The sequence below is a fragment of the Centroberyx gerrardi genome, chromosome 19, assembly GCF_048128805.1.
Source record: "Centroberyx gerrardi isolate f3 chromosome 19, fCenGer3.hap1.cur.20231027, whole genome shotgun sequence".
NCBI lineage: Eukaryota > Metazoa > Chordata > Actinopteri > Beryciformes > Berycidae > Centroberyx > Centroberyx gerrardi.
In genome coordinates this window covers 1,778,813-1,796,876 of record NC_136015.1, presented here as the reverse complement: position 1 = coordinate 1,796,876, position 18,064 = coordinate 1,778,813, and the positions used below count along the sequence as shown (strand labels likewise).

The 18,064-nt window shown below is 42.3% G+C and overlaps 1 protein-coding gene across 1 annotated transcript in view; it reads left to right on the top strand.

Annotated features, from left to right (window-relative positions):
• Positions 1 to 1,134: 1,134 nt before the first annotated feature.
• smad10a (SMAD family member 10a) overlaps positions 1,135 to 18,064 on the top strand; it is a 50,923-nt gene continuing 33,993 nt past the window's right edge. The window contains exons 1-2 of the mRNA XM_078290286.1: positions 1,135 to 1,463; positions 2,576 to 2,651. Coding sequence (XP_078146412.1) covers positions 1,460 to 1,463; positions 2,576 to 2,651 — 80 coding nt within the window. The 5' untranslated portion in view covers positions 1,135 to 1,459. The remainder of the gene's footprint in view (positions 1,464 to 2,575; positions 2,652 to 18,064) is intronic.

The window sequence follows — 18,064 nt, the reverse complement described above, 5'->3', positions numbered from 1 at the left end:
TTTGGTTTCAGCAGGAGGGATTTCAGAGAGGAACAGGGGTCAGGAGAGGAGGAGCAGAGGAATTTATCATGTTTCCAGGTGGAATAATTCTCCAGATTCATCCTCGACACTTAAGAGGAGAAATGGGGAAGAACAATTACGGACAGTTAGAGGAAAAGTTAACATGACTAGATATTAGTCGGTGATCACACAATGATTTTATGTATGTAAGGTCTTCTTCACTGGTTGGTTTGGCATTGACCTGTCCATGCTTTCTTGTGAATGGCGGGATCCAAGTGGTTTTATAATCCATTAGGAGTGCAAAACAAACAGCAGTGAATCTGCCTTTGCCTCCATGACTTAATGTTCAGTCCCTCACACTAAATCTACCTATTTTAGTTTAGATTAGTTAAGAGGAATGATCTAGGAAAGGATTAACAGTTCTCCAGAATGTATCTATAAACCATAGTGGAGCATGAGTCTGGTATCCGTACAGCGGTATAACTAGTAGTAGTCGTAGTAGTGTGTGTGGGAGGTGGGGGGTATTAGTAGTGGTAGGTGTTTTCCAGTGTGTATCTATAAACCAGTACAACAGTAGTAGTGGAGGGGTGTTCTCCAGAATACCAGTGCAATAGTATGAGTGGGGGAGTGTTCTCCTGTATGCATCTATAAATCAGTACAGCAGTAGTAGTGGGGGAGTGTTCTCCTGTATGTAGCCACACACCAGTAGTGGAGAATGTTTCTGGTATCTATACAGCAGTTTAACAGTAGTAGTAGTAGTAGTAGTAGTGGTGGTGTGTGTGTGGAGGGAGGGAGTCCAGTATTAGTAGTGGGAGGCGTTTTCCAGTATGTATAAACCAGTACAGCAGCAGCAGTGGGGGAGTGCTCTCCAGTATGTATGTGGTAGTAGTAGTGGGGGGGAGGGGCGGCCTAATCTCAGCGGCGCCACCTTAAAAAAAACAGTCTCGCGGACCTGTCAATCTAGACGACCCAGACAGACCCCGGCTCGCGGCCCTGCTGTGAGAGCCGCTACGCAATTGGCCGAGAGCCGCGGTCCCTCTGAGACCCGAGCGCCCATTGGCTGGAGCTTGGCGAGACACTCACGCGCACCATGTCTCCCCTCTTTTGTTATTGTAGCGAGCGCGAGGGGAACAGGCAGGATGCACGAGGAGACAGCAGGGCTGATATGCTGATACAAGGATAAAACCACTGAGGAATACCAAGCTAGCTCAGTACATCATATGGGAATTACACAGAAATACTAGCTCAATACAACCCAGAGAGGAATACACAGAAATACCATCTCTGTGCAACATATAGAGGAATACACAGCAAGCTCAATACAATACAGAGGGGAATACACAGAAATACCAGCTCTGGCCAACACGTACAACACATAGAGCTAGCTCAGTCCAACACAGAGGAATAGTCGGCTAGCACAACGCTCTTTCTGTCCCAGTCCTTCTCTCTACTCCGGCTGATGTGTAAGTATAAACAATTTATCTCATTCTGCGGTTTGTCCTGCTCTCGCCAGCGCTCCAACCAGACCAAATAACCGAGGGGAGGAGGAGGAAGTCTGACTCTTATCCAGACAGGCTAAATAGTTGCTTAGTAAAACGTTTCTTCAACAGATGCTAGGCTGCTGTCTCAATCTCCTAATGTTGCTGTTCATGTTGAATGGACTGGCTATCTGATCTTGTATGCTATGGATGTTTTTCGGTTCCTGCGACTATGAGATATTTCCCTCTATTCATGCAACTTCAAGCAGTCAGGTGAATTAGTCTGCGAGGTATTCTAGTTAGTTAATTTGGTGCTAAACGGTGTCAGTATTATGCGCTTATTTATTCCCTGCCGGGTTTTCTTGAACATGTTTAGGCAGCAGACTTGGTGACGCATGATAACCAAATATGGAATGGCAGTAAAGTGAATGTATGGCCTGGGAACTGCTCAGTTTGACTTACGCTAACACGATCTGCCTGAAACGTAACATTACAATATGCCCTTGCCTTCCCGAGGTGTCATTATCCCATTCATGGACACGTTCGTTTAAATTCATATGCCAGGGACAGGGTGTCATGTTGGTTTTGGAGGTTGGGGCCTGTATGTGAACACTGTCTTTAAGAGGGGACATAGAGAGAAGAGGGGAGGTAGCAACAGTTACCGCTGGCTATCAGCACATAGCCTGCCAATGTTACTCCTATTAACTTCATGATAACTGGACATGGAGTAGGGTATCTTAGGTTTAATTAAAATGTTTTTACAACTGTTACCTACCATGTGGTTTCAGTTTGGTTCAAAATTACTTGGTGGTGGTGAGGATGCTGATCCTGCTGATCTCCTGCTGTGCCTATGCATGTGTGTGTGCCTGTGCACATGAATTTGTCAATTGCCCAAATGTCAAACCTTAGAAATGCCATACATTTCCAAATTTGCAATTTTCATAGATGCTGCCACAATAGCAAGTGTGTTTGGTTGTAATATTTGAAAACTCTGGGTTGGTTGCGAGTTACAGTATAGTATATCAAGTGTGTTAAGGATTTGCACATTTAAAATACTTCCATTAATTCCTGTATCTCCCCTCTCTCTACCTCAACAGGGACTGATTCAGAGCTGGGCCATCATGATGCCAATGAAATGTCTGGCCATTCGTTGACTGACCAACTTAATACCAGGTAAGCAAGATAACAAACACGTCAGCAATGCTGAGTGTTTTGGCTCTTATAGCCTGTAATTCATACCCTCAAGCTACCATTACTACCAGTAGGGTAGCTTAGTAAGTAGGGAGAATGTCCTTCAACCAAGCACCCGTCTCAGCAAGCAGCCGCCCTGTTGAACAACACACTATGCTGTTCTGTAGCTGAAACTGACCTCTGACCTCCCTGTGGAGGGAAGCAAGAGGAAAGACAATTTCCCTATAGGCAGCAATAGTGGGTCATGTATTATGATGAGAAACCTGGGCCTCATGTCCTGTGGAAAGGCCCTCTAAATACTGTATGTTCTCATGATGTGAATGTGTGATTTGATGCAACACAACTCCTGTCCCAACTATGATCTAACTTAGGATGTGTATTAATATTACTGAAACATAAGAGGCTAGTTCCAACTGTTTATTTGAGCAAGGCAAGGGCTGAACAAAACATGTTATATTCTTTCAAGAGATGCCATTTTGCACCGACGTTCAACAACCATACAGGGAGAAATCCATCATAGAAGAGGCAGAGATACCAGCAGTAGCCTCAATAGAATAGAATGCAATGCAGCCACAAGACATGTTGTGTTTTGAGTAAGCAGTGCAGCCATGATCATAGGCACAACCGAATATTCACAAACTGGTTGTCTAACTAGCTAAAAGGTGATGCCAGTACACCCACCGTTGACTGAGAGCAACAAGTTCACGTCCCTTCTCTGGGGGTTGTCGAGAGGCATTCTGGGAAATCACTAACTGAAGTAGAAGCAGAAGAGGCAAGTTGAGGGAAAGTGGGTACACCAAAAAACACTTAATCACAAAATGTATGTATATTGAACATCACAAATTGTTGATATATAAAGGCCACCAGATGTGTTTTTCATCCGGTTTTTAGACATGTGTGTCGGAGCTGACACATCTATTCTCAAGAAAGAAATATGAAATCAATATATTATATGATCTCTTTATGTATTGTGCCAAAATTTATGTTTCCCGATTGAAACCAATAAATGAATGATGATAGGTTTTATTTGCCCACCTTTTATTTCTCTGTAGATTGCTCTGTAGCCTAGTTTGTTATCTGTCTCATCAGCTCTGTGCCTATAAATGTATATATAAAGTAACCTTTTATTGTGCCATGAGTTCAGTTTTCTGATTGAAGCCTCTGACTGAAACAACAAAAAAATGTGAGGAGGAAGATCAATTATAACATTTAAAATAAACCCACAGTCTGGCTTTCATTGGCTCTAAATCACAAAAAACACAGAAGAAAAACACTTCAAACAAACGAAAGTCTAGCTGTTGCTGCTCTGCTGCATCCATGCTATGAACACTGTGAGTGGACATTACACGCGTGACCTGAAGGTGACGAGACCACTACGGAGCCGGTGTCCACACGCCCTGGAGACAGTGGACTTTGGCCATAACAGTGTAAGAGGATGGGTTTTTCCGTTAATGATTTTATTGGGTCTAACAGACTATCCTCAACCCTCCTCCAGTCTTCATTCTCCACTAGGGATGGGCGTCCAGGGGTTGTTCTTGCTGTTATCCTCTAAAATATAGAACATCCTGCTAGAATTTGATCAGTCCACCCAATATCCCCCCTTCAAAGTACTGGCTCACCTAAACCTCATTAGAGTTTGTATTGAGCTTGGATGGGATCATTGTGTTATTTCCTCTCCACTCCAAAGGCACACTAACTTACCACTGCCTGACACATTCCAGAGTGCTCCAATTTGCAGCTGCATTTATGGTAGGCTAGTATAGCGCAATATAATATAATCATGCAGAAAGATATAATATTATTTTGCAGCATCACATTGGTAGAATAGTGTTCACTCTGCCACTATCATGGATCAATACTCCTAATTGTGGAAATTTACTCTTTAAGACAAATCTAATTTTCTCTGGGTGTTTTGAAGTGAAAAAAGGATGTTTCAGAAAGCTATGCGAGTTGGCTCAAGGATACAAAGTCGGCTTCCATAGGAAAATTCAACTGCATGTATTTGGCCTTTCTTAGCGTTCAAACCACACGGTAAAGGAGAACCAGAGATTTTTGAGGATGTGTACGCTTTTTCTGAAAGCAAGGCCATGGTCAGGAGAGAACAATGCCATTCAAACTCTGGTGGCACCAAATAACTGTGAGACGTCTGAAAATGCAGGTCTCGGTCCTCCTCCAAGAGAATTGGGTTGCGGTTTGTTTGGAGTGAGCACGTAATCCGAACCAATTACACAACCCCAAAACGCAAGGTTTTATGGGTATAGAGACAGTGGATAAAATAGGCCACGCCCATCATGGGGGAAACCGCTGCACCACTTTCCATTCACCTTGTGTGACTGAATGTACATCATTGTCATTATTCCCCAAGTTAAACATGCCTAAAAGCTGTTGTGTGGTGGGCTTTACAGCCAACAAACTTAAAAACCATGAATAACAGTTTTTTGGGCTCCCGAGTAAAACAAGGGAGCCGTTGAGAAGAAAAATGGGGATCTAGGCCGTAAGGAGAGAGGCGCTGAGAGTGGTAAATGGTAGAAGAGGAGGGAAACTTTAGGACCCTGAGACTAAGTACACTTATAATGTGGCCAGCATTTTGTCACTGGTCAGTAACTTACCAGTAATTATCTAGTTATATTCTTGTAAGATAACCTGAATGTTAAAATGTGTTTAAAAGCTACCATGCTGTCCTAACATTAGGTTGCTATTAAGCTAACATTACTGAGCCATTACAGTTCCTCTCTATAAAACAGATATGTTGTGTTCATGTGTGGGTCTCAGGATAGTTTACTCTGTATTGACTGCCAGTCCAGGTGCAAAAGTAATGAGAAATCTCACTGACTTGTTAGCTAACATAAGATAGTTAACAACAATCCACTTTAATAACCAATGTCACGTCAGCGTCGCTCAAACTTATAGTCTGAAAAGCATAGCTGTATTTCCAATTTTTAAATATGAAGTGAAATTATTCAAAGTCAACTTATTATCTTACCTGCTGATTAAATTAAGTAGTGGTAAATGTCGAAGTATTTCACTTCAGGCCACTGTGTAGGATCATTTATCCAGCTTTATTGAAAAAGGACATTGATGGAGGCCAATTAAGTTCATTTTTTCAGTGTACCTTCTCCTCTCTGTTGCAGGCAGTGTGCTGAAATAATTCTTTGACAGACTTGTCTACTCGAAAACAGGAAAAACCTTGTCAGGCTGTCCATATCTGTTAAGATTTCCTCCTGATCGCCGCTTTTGCCGGTTTGTTAGCGATATTGTTTTCCCCCATGGTGGGCGTGGCTTTCGAAGTATGACGAGCTCTGCAGTGTGTCTATTAGGAGACAGATGTTGACATCTGTTAGCCAGCAGTTCCTCATGCTTGGAAAGCTTAGCATAACAAAATGAACTGAGGGCAAACCGCAGTCTGGACTGATATTGACTGGCTGGTTGTTCTTCATGTGATCTTAACTAGTATGAATACCAGAGAAGGTAAATTATGGCAAGCCCATAATGCTTAGCTAAAGTTACAGGGACTGGAATCAGATTTTTTTTTACTTCACCCCATCGCCACAATCTCTAACCTGGCAGGATGACAGGTTACGAAAACTCTTTCCAATAAATGAGCTACTTGTGATTCATGTGACTTTTCTTTACAAGCCCTGGTTGGCTTGTAATTTGGCAGTGTGAAGTTAAACGAACCAAATACAAAAATGCAACTAAATAAACTTTTCCACTATGGTTTGTAGGGGTGGGGAAAAAAATCGATTCACTTAAGTATCGCGTTTTTTTTTTTTAACATTTTTTAATCGATTTTTTTATTTCTGAATCGATATAATTCAAATTCAATTACTTCGTTTTAGTCTAAGCTTATTAGACGAGGTAGAAAGAAGTTACCGCTTTTATCCAGCAGATGGCGAAATGTATTTGTGTTGAGGTAGAAGGGTCTAGACTTTGATGGTCACATGCTCCAGAACCGGGGAGCAGTGCGTATTTAAGACACAGACATCCGTGGCCCACGAAGAGTTAACCATAAAGCACACACCCCCTCCCCTCAACTTGCCCGAGTCCTGTCTTGCCGATAGACGGAGAAACCCTCCAGCGTGACGGCACAGTCAGGCACGCTGGGCTCCAGCCACGTCTTGGTGAACGCCAGAACGCAGCAGCTCCTAATGTCCCGTTGGTGTTTAATCCGTGCGTGCAGCTCATCAAGTTTGTTGTCCAAGGACTGAACGTTGGCTTGCAGAATGCTGGGCAGAGGGGGTTTGTTGTTTCTCTGTCGGGTTTTGCACAGAGCCCCGGCGCACTTCCCTCTCTTTGTTTTCCTCCGTCGGCGCGCAGGTAAACAAAAGACCCAGGGGAGTACGTGGTCCGCGATGTCAAAAGTCGGCTTAAAGTCCGAACTGGCTGACAATTGTAACTCCAAAAGTGTTTGCCGATCATACTGAATGAGTGAAAGTACCGTATGTGCAAAAAGAACCAGTAATACAAAGTAAATCCACACAAGTTTGCTGAATTGACACGGAGCTCTCAGGTGCATTCCATTTGGCCAAAATGCGTCCTCGCAGCCTCGTCTCCTCGCTGACTCGGCATCCAAAAATTAGCCGCTATCATGAAGGACGTTCCAATTGGTCAAAAAACGCATGAAGGATCCTTCATGTCTCCTCGTCAGTGTGGCTATCGTACGGAGCACCGGAAGTCTTTTGAGCACTAGCTTGATGAGCAGGAACAGCTAAATGTAGCAGTTTACTTCAAAAAGTATATATATTTTTTATTCATTCTATTGTACATTTTATGTACCACTTTTATGCAGTATAGCAATGATGCTGCTGAAATAAATCTCAGAAAGACTGACTGACATGTGATGTGCATTGTTTTTGGAAATATGACTCATGATATACAGTCTCTAGAAGTGTATGATTCAACTTTTTCCCATGGTCTAGTGTTAAAAAAGCAAACGAAAATCGCAATAAATTGTAATATCGAATCGCAATACTTGTAGAATCGCAATACTTAAGAATCGCAATACATATCGAATCGGCACCCAAGTATCGCGATAGTATCGAATCGGGAGATAAGCATATCGTCCCAGCCCTAATGGTTTGTACCAAGCGGCCAAAACCACAGGTGAATTCTGAATACGGAAGTGGTGGCAGGCGGCAATTCCTCTAACGTCCACTAGAGGCTGGCTCCAAAAAGACTCCAAACCTGGCCCAACTCCATGCAAGTCAATGGGACCACAACTAGTGCTGAACGATTTTGAAAAAATATCTAATTGCGATTATTTTGACTTATATTGCAATTGCAATATGATTTGCGATATTAGAGGGAATGATCATTTTTACATCATTATTTTCATTGAAAAACATATTAAAACTAGAAAAGGCTAAATTTTCTAAAGAAAATTTAAGTGTGCTTGCCGCCCTTGCAATGCCGCTGCCCTTAGACTTGGCGTTCACTAGCTTTGCTAAGCGGTGCAGCATTGCAATTGTTAGCATTTTGACAGACTAGACTCAGTAAACAGAGCCAGTTGCGTTCAAAGGCACTGGGAAACGTTTCTCATCACTGCACAGCAACATGTTTGGTATCGAACGAAACTACAAATTCCCAGCTTTCCAAGGACCCTAAACGCATCACAAAGACGGTGCCGAGACTGACAGAAAGCCCATGTGGGGAACTCATGGTCTCTGTCGCCATCTGCTGGCTGTGTCGAAGCACTGACATGAATGAGCTCGACCATTTCATTTCATGTCATTTTATACAGTAAGGTCAAGTTATAAAAAATGCTGTCATCACATTGAAATGGTTACTATGAGGCCATATTTCATCACACATGAATGCAGTTGGGCTCTTTGGATTCACAAGAGTCTCAGCTTTGCAGCCATACCCAATTTCTACAATTCCATGACTGTTTAGGTACCACAGTTTGCAGAAATAGGGAAAGAAAAAAAGGCGAGAATAACATCTTTTCACTGCATGCAGAACACTATGTCTTTAGTACCCTGGAGCTCATATACCCTATGTAGCTGACATATGTCAGATATGGCTGTAAAGCTAAGACTCTTGCGGTTCTAATGAGCCATTCAGATATCTTAATGTGAGAGGTCAAGGGACCCGTTTGAAAATAGCCATGCCCATTTACCTTTGTCAAAAACTTCGCCGACTTTGGAGCTATGTTACATAACATGGCTGGTACCTACGTGTTCGTCTGGATGTCTAGTTTCCGCTAATAAAAAAGCTCCACTCTAGCTTCAAAACTGAGCTTGTGAGAAGCTCCGTTAAGCGTCGGCCGACGCACAGAAACCACGATACTCTGTGTGTGTACCGTAGCTTCAGTTAGCTTCAGCTACTGTGTGTGAGAAACCAGACATACCTCTCGATCTCCGCAGCGCGGTCCGTCTGTCCCAAATGCATCAAGCCAGCCATTAAAAACTCTGCTGTAGACTTTTAATATACAGAATAAAAGTCCAAATACATCCATACTGATCTGATTCTACCTTAGCTTCAGCTACTGAGTGGGAGGCTCCTGATCTCCGCGGAGAAACAAGGACAAAACCAAACTTCAATTTCTGGCTCTGTGATCCTGTGATTGAGTCCACACGGTTCTCAGGTTCTCATCCTTTTACAATGGGTGTGTATTGCGTCTAAAAATGCCACTTAATCATTCATATCTCAAAGAGCTTATGATGGATCTCTTAGAAAAGTAATAGCACACGATTCCTCAATGAGCCGCACATTTTGATGTCTAATATGTCTATGTACTGTAAAAGCTGTAGGAGGAGATGCATGCTAAACTTTTGTCCAGAAGAAGAATAAGATTAAGAAGAATAATAAGTATGCAAGATAGTAAGAGTGTGCTCTGCCTACGGCAAGCACACTAATGATTAAAAAATGACACAAAAAGATTATGGTGTGATTTTTGCGGGGATCTGTACCAAACAAAGATGTTTTCTTAAGTCTGTAGAATATGATGTGTAGGCCAGGACATCTCTGCAGCACGACGATATTTAATTTAAAATGGTATTTTGACACACATTTCACCTTTAACAAATATTGCGCCTCCTGCGATTTGAAAATTGCAGTAGGCCATATTGCGATTTCGATAAAATTTCGATTAATTGTTCAGCCCTAACCACAACCCAACTTCTCACTAAAATTATAAAGTCAATTGTGCCTTTAGTGCACATGGGGATCCAGTGTATTCCTCATCCTCCCCTCCAGATGTCTACATACGAAGAGTATGTAGAGCAGTCTGTTGTATACATTGTCTGCTCAAGAAGAACAGTCTACTCTGCCCTCTCTTGTACAGCATGTTATCAATCCAGTCCAGTTTGTTGTTGATGTGAACCCCCAGGTACTGCTAGAACCACCTCCACAGCCTGGATGGTGACAGGAGTCAGTTGGAAATCCACTACCAGGTCCTTGGTCTTACTGATGTTGATCTGTAGATGGTTCTCTTTGATTCACCTGTCAAAGCTCTCCACCAGACTCCTGTGGCCTCGTTTATAAATGTTGTGTACGTACAAATCGGGGCTTGAAAGATGCGTTCGCCACTTTCCATGCAAAAGTTGGGATTTAAAAAAAAATAAAAATGAGAATGTGCGTACCTATACAGAAACACAGACAAACAGTACACACTGAGAAAAGCGACTCTGATGGCAAAGCAGTGAAATAAAATAAAATGTTTTAATGATGCTTTAAATCAATTCTTCATGCTCCTTATCAAATTACACAGACTTCTAATAATCATATCTCAGAAGAACATCCAGGCCATAATCATTTATTTGTTGCTTTAGTTAAACAGCGTCTAGTTTGGCATCTCTCTATTTGCAATGAACTATCACTATTAGGGATGGGAATTGATAAGATTTTATTGATACCAGTGCCATTATCGATTCTGCTTATCGGTCCGGTTCTTTATCGATTCCCTTATTGATTCCCGATCAATTTTCTGTGTGGAAAAAAAAGTAGGCCTACACAGGTTTTCAGCTTCAACGCAGCTGTTTTATTATCTCTTGAGTCTGAACACAGTGTAGAGTGTCTGCCTAATAACATTTGAACATGTTAAAATAAATTACAATGCTCCTTTTCTTAAAATGATATCACTTGGAAAACAAATAAGATGGTTAGATGGTTACCCTAAGATGTTTCAACATATTGCTGGTGTTTCCACCCTAAGGCTGCATTCACACATTGCGTTTTTTCCCCAACCGCCAGCGCCCTTTTCTCATTAAAAGTAATGGGAAGCGGCCGCAAGGCGCACAAAAGGCGGCCGCTCCCGAAAAATTTTTTTTCGTCAGAGTGGAGCACTTTCAAAAGTTGAGAAATGTTCAACTTTTCAGAAAAGCGCCGGGTGACGTGAACTGCTTTTTCCCAGCCGACCAATCGCGATGACAGAGACGCTGGCCGTTTCCCATAGCAACAACAAATATGGAGAAAGTGAAAGTGCCGGTGGAGAAATGGGACGTTGTAATAAGTGAATTTCCGTTACCGCAACAGCGATCATAAAGGCAGTACGGATTATACTGGACATGTATTGGAAATATCTGGTAAGCCTTTGCTTGTTGCACAACACTGTTTTGTCTAATAGAAGAGCTAACCAGCTGGTTAGTGAGATAGCAGCTGCTCAGCTAACGTCAGGTGACGTTGCCGTGATCCGCTTCTTATTTCTCCTCACAAAAAGCGCTGCCTGGAGCGATTTTTGCGCTCCAGGCAGACATCAAAAAACACAATGTATGTACAGAAATGATAATTTTACAGACATTACAAGTAGCGCTGTTGTCATCTTTCTTCGTGAAATGAAGCCACGCTTTGGACCGTTTCTTCCTCTCCGCCATGACTCCTTGTTGCAAGTTTCCAGCAGAGTAGACGCAGAGTTTGACGTCAGACGCATGAGTTTTTGCAATGCGCATGCGCAACTGTCAGGAACACATGTCGGCATCGATAAAAGGAATTGATAACCTCGGAGGCATACGATTCCGATGGATCAGACAATTTGGAACCGGTTCTCAACTGGAACCAGTTCTCGATTCCCATCCCTAATCACTATGGGCCCTAAGTTGCATATCCCAATTAATTGCTGCAAATTCAAGGTGTTAAGCAATTGGACTAAAACATTTGCTCTCCCCAAGAAATTGTTAAGAATGTTCTCCACAAGGCAGCAAGTATCAACTTGGAATTCTTTTTATTAATAAGCAACTTCAGATTCTCAGTGGAGCTCAATGGAACACATTCTGAAAACCTAATTATAAAACGGATAGTTCTGGTCCTTGATTATGATTATGATTATGATATTATGTGCATTTTTTGTTGCTGTGTGTTATGAAACCTGTTATGAAACCTTGCCAGGTATATGTAGTAACCGTTTTATAAAAGCAATAAGCCCCACGAGGCTATGGTTTACAGTGATTTTAGAAGGAAAATACACTATTCCGAAGTCATATGCAAAGACAGCACACTAAATATCATGGGATTCAGATTTCCTTTTTTGTGGCCACTGACCAGAAAGCTCAGTTTAAGTCTTCCCACGAAGAGCAGAGAAAGCTTCGCGTGTGCCCAATCTCTGAGGCGGCACTTGGAATAGAAGACAGAAAGAGAGGAAGGCCAGTTGGAAGGCTCATGTCAGGGTTTCCCCAAGATGTGTTAGTAATTGTGACACAAGGAGGCCCTGGAGATGATGCTGCTGCAACATGGACCTCAAGCCATACCTGTGTTGTAATACTACACTACCACTTTACCTCTGTTGCGTGGGTCACCGTGTCAGCGTCCTCTGTTCCTCTTTGACTGCTTCTACAAACTGCAAGCAGATTTATTGAAGGGTTTCTGATTGGTTTCTGACACTGACTACCGGAAGTACCCGCAGTCGACACAGTGGTTTGGTTTCTCTCTGTTCTCCGTCTCATTTTACCATTTTACAAGTTTCTTACTGTGTTTTTACTGTGTTTTTATCTGAATGATTATCTACTGATTGCAGTACTGATCGCACAAGTTTTTAATCGTTCTCAACTACAGAGGAGATTCATATACTGTTGCAAAATGCTGTGTGAGGACTGCTGGCTACTCCATGAGGCAAACAAAGACATTACTAACCTCAAAGACAGGCAGCTGTCAGAGGAGCTGTGAAGGAAGGATTCTCTCTTGACGGACTTTGTTGACACAGCAACCACACAGGCTATGAAAATCTCAGCGATGAAGTCGGCTTTCTCCGACACCATTCTGTGGGATCCCTCAACGGGTCCGCGGCCTACCTCCTGCTCGATCCCTGATCCTCACACTACCTGGACCAGAGGCCATAGGAGAGGGTTACATCACCGGGCTGTCCCCCCTCTACCGCTGAATCTCACAAACCGCTTCACGACACTTACTGACGAGGTCCTGGTCCATCCCGCAGATGTCTCCGCTGCAGCTGGCTGTCCCTCCTGGCATCGCTCCTGCCGCTGCTCCTGGGTCTGCATCCTCAGCGGAGTCCCATGGCTTAGCGGTGTCCACAGCCCGTCCTGTTGTGGATCCCTCTCCTGCTGGGGCTGTTCCTGTTGCCGCCACACCAGGCCCGTCCTACATCTCCCCACCTTTCGTGGTGGGTTCTGCTGCTACAGCGGGTCTCGGGATTTAAATCGTTCAGTGGGTCCGCACTGCCAAAGCTGCTGTCAATGCTTCCCAGGCGCCTGCCTCTCAGACAATTTGAAACTGCTGTCAGCAATCTCAAGGCTAAAAACTGTATTAGTTGTTTTTTCTGGCCCTCTACCTGTTTGATTGAAAGACTGGTCCCATGCTAACAATGTGGGCTATGTGGACAATTTTGACCTTTTCTGGCTTTGTGTTGTCTTCTATAGCACATGAGCCCATTTGGAGCTCAGATGTTGGCTGCCAATATTGAAAAATGCTTACATTACTGACAACTATGCATGCCACATTGTAGCTATATTCCTGTCAGGATCAGCAACTCTCGAGTCAAAAAACAAAGGGAATGTAGGTCTACCGGTGTCACTAAAACTAAAGTTTTAATTAAGCCTACTGTAGACCCCACTCCATCAGCTGTGTAAACTGTTAGCCTTAAAGGCCCCATGAAACGGCATCTTTACTTTCATGATTTGATGCATTTCCTGTTGAAACAGGATGTTGGGGCGGGACATAACGCAGTGAGGGATCTTTCAAAAGTGTAAACCAATGAAATATCAATCAGGGAGAGAGAGGCAGTTTGATTTGATGGGAGGGGCGGGATTGATCAAAAATTTGTGACGGTTTTATTGGCTGGACTTTTTATTTACGCCTACTAGTGCAGCATGAGGTCACCATTAATGATACACTGTTTTCCTGTAAGTAAGAGTAATAAGAGTTCATTTCATGGGGACTTTAAAGTTGGCTTTGTGAATGTTAGGTCATTTACCTCCAAGACTCTACTTATCAATGATCTGGGGCCTCATTTATAAAACATTGCGTGCGCACAAAACCTGCCTGGAAAGTGCTTGCGCCACTTTACACGCCGATTTTCGCATTCATAAAAACAAACTTGGCGTGAAAATGTGCGCACCACCACAGAAACTTTGACCCATGCATGCGCACACTTTGGAGACAGTGGGAAACGGCGACTTAGATGGCAAAGTAATGAAATAAAGTAAAAAATGGCATTTACACTCCATTGTTGGAAGAACGTCTAGGCCACAGCTAAATAGCATCTTTGCTGCTTTTGTTTGAAAGCCGATCATTTGTCCAAAAAGCATCTATATGTCACCATAGGCTGACATGGTGTGAATTAGTCTCAAGTAAGTACAGTCTTTTAGCAGAGCCCCAATTTGTCAGAATGAAATCTGACAAATTCAAGTTAGGCAATTGGACTGGATGTCTCAGTGTAATAAAATAATTTTTATTTAAAATCAAATTCATGTGAAATGTTGAGTGCGTTGTTACGTTCACTCTTTCCAAAAACAAAAGGCACATTTACGATACCTGGGTCAGTTGCAGCTCTCTCATCTTCCTCTCTCATGTCATGTCAGTGTTACCCTGTTTTTCTGGCACAATGCTACTAAATAGGGTTTCCCCCGTTATCGAGGTGAAACGTTCAAGAGGAGAGGGCTCTGGTGCCTCCTTGTCCCGCCAGTGGCGCTGACACTGTCGCTGGGCAGCAATGTGCTTCTTGGCAACCTTTATATCGGACAATTTCTTTTTTATTTTTAGTTTAATAAAGGGTCCAGCTCTCGGAGCTGGCAGCATTAACTAATTAACATTAGCTACTGTGACATTTTGCCTCTCAACAAACTTTTTCTGGTTGGTGATGGCCGAACTGAGGCACCCGGGGCAATTTCTCTTTTCCGTCTGGCTCCAGCTTTTCTCACACAGAGAATGGAATGACAAGCACATTTACATACACATCAGTATTCATTCAGTGCATTTCATTAACCATCTATGGTTAATTGTGGGAGTTAAGGGGGCAGAGTGAGGCTTGTGCACGTGCGCAACATTTCAAGTTGACTGTGATTTATAAAGGGGAAATTGTGTGCAGATGTGCGTACGCATGGTTTTATAAATCTGATTATTTTTGTACGTACGTACTTTTCCTCTCTTGCACGCATGTAACCTTTTAGTGTGGAATCCACGCACAGTTTTATAAATGAGGTCCCTGGTCACTGAACATGGTCTAGATATGATGGGTTTATGTGAAAACTATGAGTATAGTTTTCGGATCACGGCATAGACAAGCCAGTGAACCTAAATTTGAGGTACAAATATTGGATCGACTAGTCAAACAAGTACAGAAGGTTAAGCTACGTGGGGTGACTCTGAAGACTTTGACCAGATTGTTGGTAAAATGGGAAGGAGCATTGCTTGCATTAGAAACTGTGCCACCTATCTGCCATCTTCTATACGTCGGTATGTACTGTAGTACAGACATTAGTGTTATGTCATCTTGACTACTGTTCTGTAATTTGGGCATCAGCATCTAAGACTGACCTTCTGAAGCTGCAAACCGTACAGAAACGAGATTAACCCTTTGTTGCATCCTTAGAACAAACATTGCCAGACCTGCCAACCTGTATGCATTTTGCGTAGCAGTTACGCATTTTGACATCAAAGTACGCTGGTACGATTTGTCACTCTAAAGTACGCAAAAAGCTGGTGACGCCTTGTGAGTTTGACCAATTGTGCAGTACTCAAGTCTAATAGCAAGAGGCAGCAGCGTCTAGCCTGCCGAAAAGCAAAAGAAGAAGAAGAGTTCGACCAATCATAGCGCCGGATTCGTTCCCCTTGCCTTCACCCAAATCAAGCGGGGATGATTGACAAATGCATAAAGTCATTTCAAGAGACGGTGGCTAGGATCTGCAAATTAATCGACAGCAACACTCTTGACCTCAATTTTATCCCTCTCGTTCCCCCTCCTCACTCCAGCTAGCTGGTTCCTCAAGTGAGGACAGTTCTTTGAACTCCTTTGCAAAGGTAAACGGACTTGGGGGATGTGGAAAGTTGAGATTGTAAATTGAGTTAACTTAAGCCTACGTTAGCCTAACGTTACGTAATTTTCAAGCTAGCTTGCTTGTCATTTAAGTTGGCAAAGTAAGTTATATTGTCCGTGTGTCGCAGACTGTTAAACGTGACTTTTTATAGTATTCATAATATTAATTATTATTGCAGCCAAACCCGTAACCGTAATGAGAGGAGCAGATCATGGCACCCCCGGCTGAAAAAAAAAGCGAGTGCACGCGCCGCAGAAATACCTATAAAGTTACCGGGAGAGATGGCCATGCCTCCGCATCTCTTGACATCCCCACCATACATTCTGCACAGTCTGCAATACTGATATTGACATCATATCCAGTCAAACTGCACACATACACGCTCCCACATAGGCTACATGCAACACACTTAACTATAAATAATTCAACTAGCACTTGTCTTGGGGAATTAAATTTATAACCGCTCCTTAGATTTATTCAAGACAAATAGCATCATCCAAACCAACGCTGGAGTTTTTATTTTCAGGTATAAATTCGAATTTAGATTTTAATTGTTTGATTTATTTAGATTTTAATTGTTTGATTTATTTATTCATTAAACCTTTTACTGCCAGACTTTATATTGAGCTACTGTAAATGGTTCAGTTTTTATTTTCAGGTACGCAGTTCGAATTTAGATTTCTGACATTAATAAATGAGTATATATATATATATATATATATATATATATATATATATATACTATGTGTTATGTCTGTTTTTGGCCGCACACATGTACATGAGCTGAAAATTTTTTCGGCATAAGGTGGTACTCCAAGACTTTCTTCAAAGTTGGCAGGTCTGCATTGCCAAAATGCATTCCTGCCTCAGGTGGCCTATGATTTCTAACAGTTTATTAGGTCAGTTTAATGTTATTTCTTAGAAATATTATTCATACTCAATACCCTGCAGTTCTTTATAATCAAATAGAATATTGTTCTGACACTCATCAGTACAGAACCAGAACAGCTATCACAAAATAGCTTGCACTACCTTGTCCAAGAACTAATGCAATGAAAAAGACAGTTCTATACAGAGCGTCCATTATACACACTTTAAACATACGCAATACTTTGGGTAAAGTTGCATTTTACCAACTGGTACAAGTCCTCACTTACATTAACAACATTTAATTTGTGAATTAAGTCGTGAATAAGGCTGAAAATGTTTTCCTTGTATTTGAAATACCTTTGATATCGTGCTGTTAATTTTGGTTTAAATTGTTTTAGTTACTTTTTGTTGCTGTTGTTTTTTGTTTTAATTTTGTGTACAAAATTAAAAGCATCGTTAGAATTTTTGTTTTTGTAAGTATGCTTATGTGGACTCAGTAAGACTAGTCTTTTGCCTGTGCATTAGGCTAATGGGGATCCGAAATAAACAATAAGCAATAAACAATTACCGTAAACGAACAAGACCATCACAGAGAAGATTGGCAGCCTCTACCAGCCTCTACATACTGCATTTTACATTGCGTGCCACTGGGTCAGATTTGACTGGACATCTGTTGGATTGCTTTTATGCCACAAAACAGGAAGAGGGCGCTGTTCTGTCAGCGCAATTGGAGCTAAAGCTTTCAGAGCTTCTGGCAATCGCAGATGGTGGAAGAAGTGGTAGGAGTGAAAGACCGATGTAAAAACAACTTCCAGCATGTTTAGCTTTTCACCAAGGACAAAGATGCCAGGGACAAGGAGAGGGGACAGGAAGCAGAGTTTCCGTTATATACATTTTGCAGCAGCGGCTCGCCACTGCAAAATTATTGCCGCCGCTGCTTCAGAATTTTATGAAATATCATGAAGTCGCAATTACATGACTCTGCAGAGGGCTTTTAATTTGAAACGACGGATACAGAAGTGGCGACACGTGGCGACACCTGGCCGAGGTGAGGGAGAGAGAGAAAGAAGAGAAAAAGAAAGAGAAGAGAGAGAAAGGTAG